The 1,505-nt window shown below is 39.1% G+C and overlaps 1 protein-coding gene across 1 annotated transcript in view; it reads right to left on the minus strand.

The window, feature by feature from the left end:
* The window catches only part of LOC116670090 (tyrosine-protein kinase SRK3-like), an 89,980-nt gene that overhangs the window by 16,699 nt on the left and 71,776 nt on the right, over nucleotides 1-1,505 (minus strand). Inside the window, exon 4 of the mRNA XM_032500398.1 lies at nucleotides 369-516. Coding sequence (XP_032356289.1) covers nucleotides 369-516 — 148 coding nt within the window. The remainder of the gene's footprint in view (nucleotides 1-368; nucleotides 517-1,505) is intronic.

The raw sequence follows: 1,505 nt of genomic DNA on the forward strand, positions 1-1,505 counted from the left end.
TTTTCTTGAAAAGTTCCAGGGGTGCCAATAATTTCGTCCATGACTGTATATGCTGGGGATTATCATTTTTGTTGTTTGAGTACCAATAACAATCTACCTTGCTGTCCTCACTTTGTGTAATTTCTTGTCCTTTTTTCATTTTTGATACATATTTATATCTGTGACACTTTGCTTTCCCAAGTATGCATTGTACAATTTTATGGTAATTGTTGACTACACAAATATCTTGCACTTTTGCCTGTTCATTAGGATTTGGAAGTAAAAATTTGATCGCCATAAACATTGCCTTTAATCCCCAGAGATGTCTCTAACCCGATCTTCAATCACATAATTTAGACTAGAGAGACAGTATCTCCCTGGATTCATACCTCGTTTCAGTGTCTTTATGGCCACTTTCCTGTTCTCTGTGGTCCACAGAGCCTCCCACACCTCTCCAAAGTGTCCCTCTCCCAGTTTATTTTGGAGTCTGAAATCCTCTCGAGGTCTCTCCCATGGCTCCATGTCGAACAGCTCCCGCTGCACAGAGACGACAGGGTGAGGTCAGACAACTTTAAAGCTCATTAAGGGGCGCATTCATTTTCATCGAGTCAGATTACAAAGTCAAATACAGAAAGTACAATCACAAGAAATATAAAACCCCATTATAAATATAAAACCACATATCTAAATTGTCCAAGAAGCACAATTGAGTTGATTTTAAGAATGTTGCAGGAGTCAGGTGAACTAAAGTTAAAAGCAGTTTTTCCAAGTTCAGACCAAGCTAGTGGAACATGAATTAAAAGCCAGTCAGCAGAGATTATGATATGATTATGATAATGTCCCTCTGCGTAACAGAGAAATGCTGCAAGGTAATATGGCAGTTTTCCAATAAGCCCCTCATAGATCAAGAGAAACCAGTAAGTATCTTGTCTTTCTTGGAGAGAGGACCACCCAATACTTCCATATTAAAGTTAAAACAGTTTCAAACAAATGTGCAACTTGGTTGTATTTACACATCTTCCAACACTGAAGGATGTATTGTGCATTTTAAATGTGTTTGATTCATCTAGGACTTCCCCTCAACAAAAAACGGCTTAGTTGACTAACGCTCATACAATTTAATCGAGAGAGTTTTTACACAAGGAATCATGCAAAGGCACCACTTTTAAGGCTGTGTTTACCATAGGCGCAGATTTTGGAAGCAAGGGACATGCCCCCCCCCCCCAAATTTAGACAATATAGATTTGTCCCTGTCAAAAAATATGAAAGACAACCTACTCCCCAAAAGAGTAAAAATAACCATTCAGGGGACTCAAAACATGTTTATTTCCTTCTTACTTGATCTGCCACCGTTTACGTGACCGGCCAACGCAGCGCAACGTTGGGTTACGTTTCTCCAAAAGTTTAATCCATCTCAACTTTATTACATTATTATTGAAGAAAAACAAAATGGTGGTGTGGCATAGTCTGTCCACCAGATGACGCTCTACAACGTCCCTGATAGTGATGGTGTTAAATAGTCTGTC

This window comes from Etheostoma spectabile, chromosome 20, assembly GCF_008692095.1.
Source record: "Etheostoma spectabile isolate EspeVRDwgs_2016 chromosome 20, UIUC_Espe_1.0, whole genome shotgun sequence".
Lineage (NCBI taxonomy): Eukaryota > Metazoa > Chordata > Actinopteri > Perciformes > Percidae > Etheostoma > Etheostoma spectabile.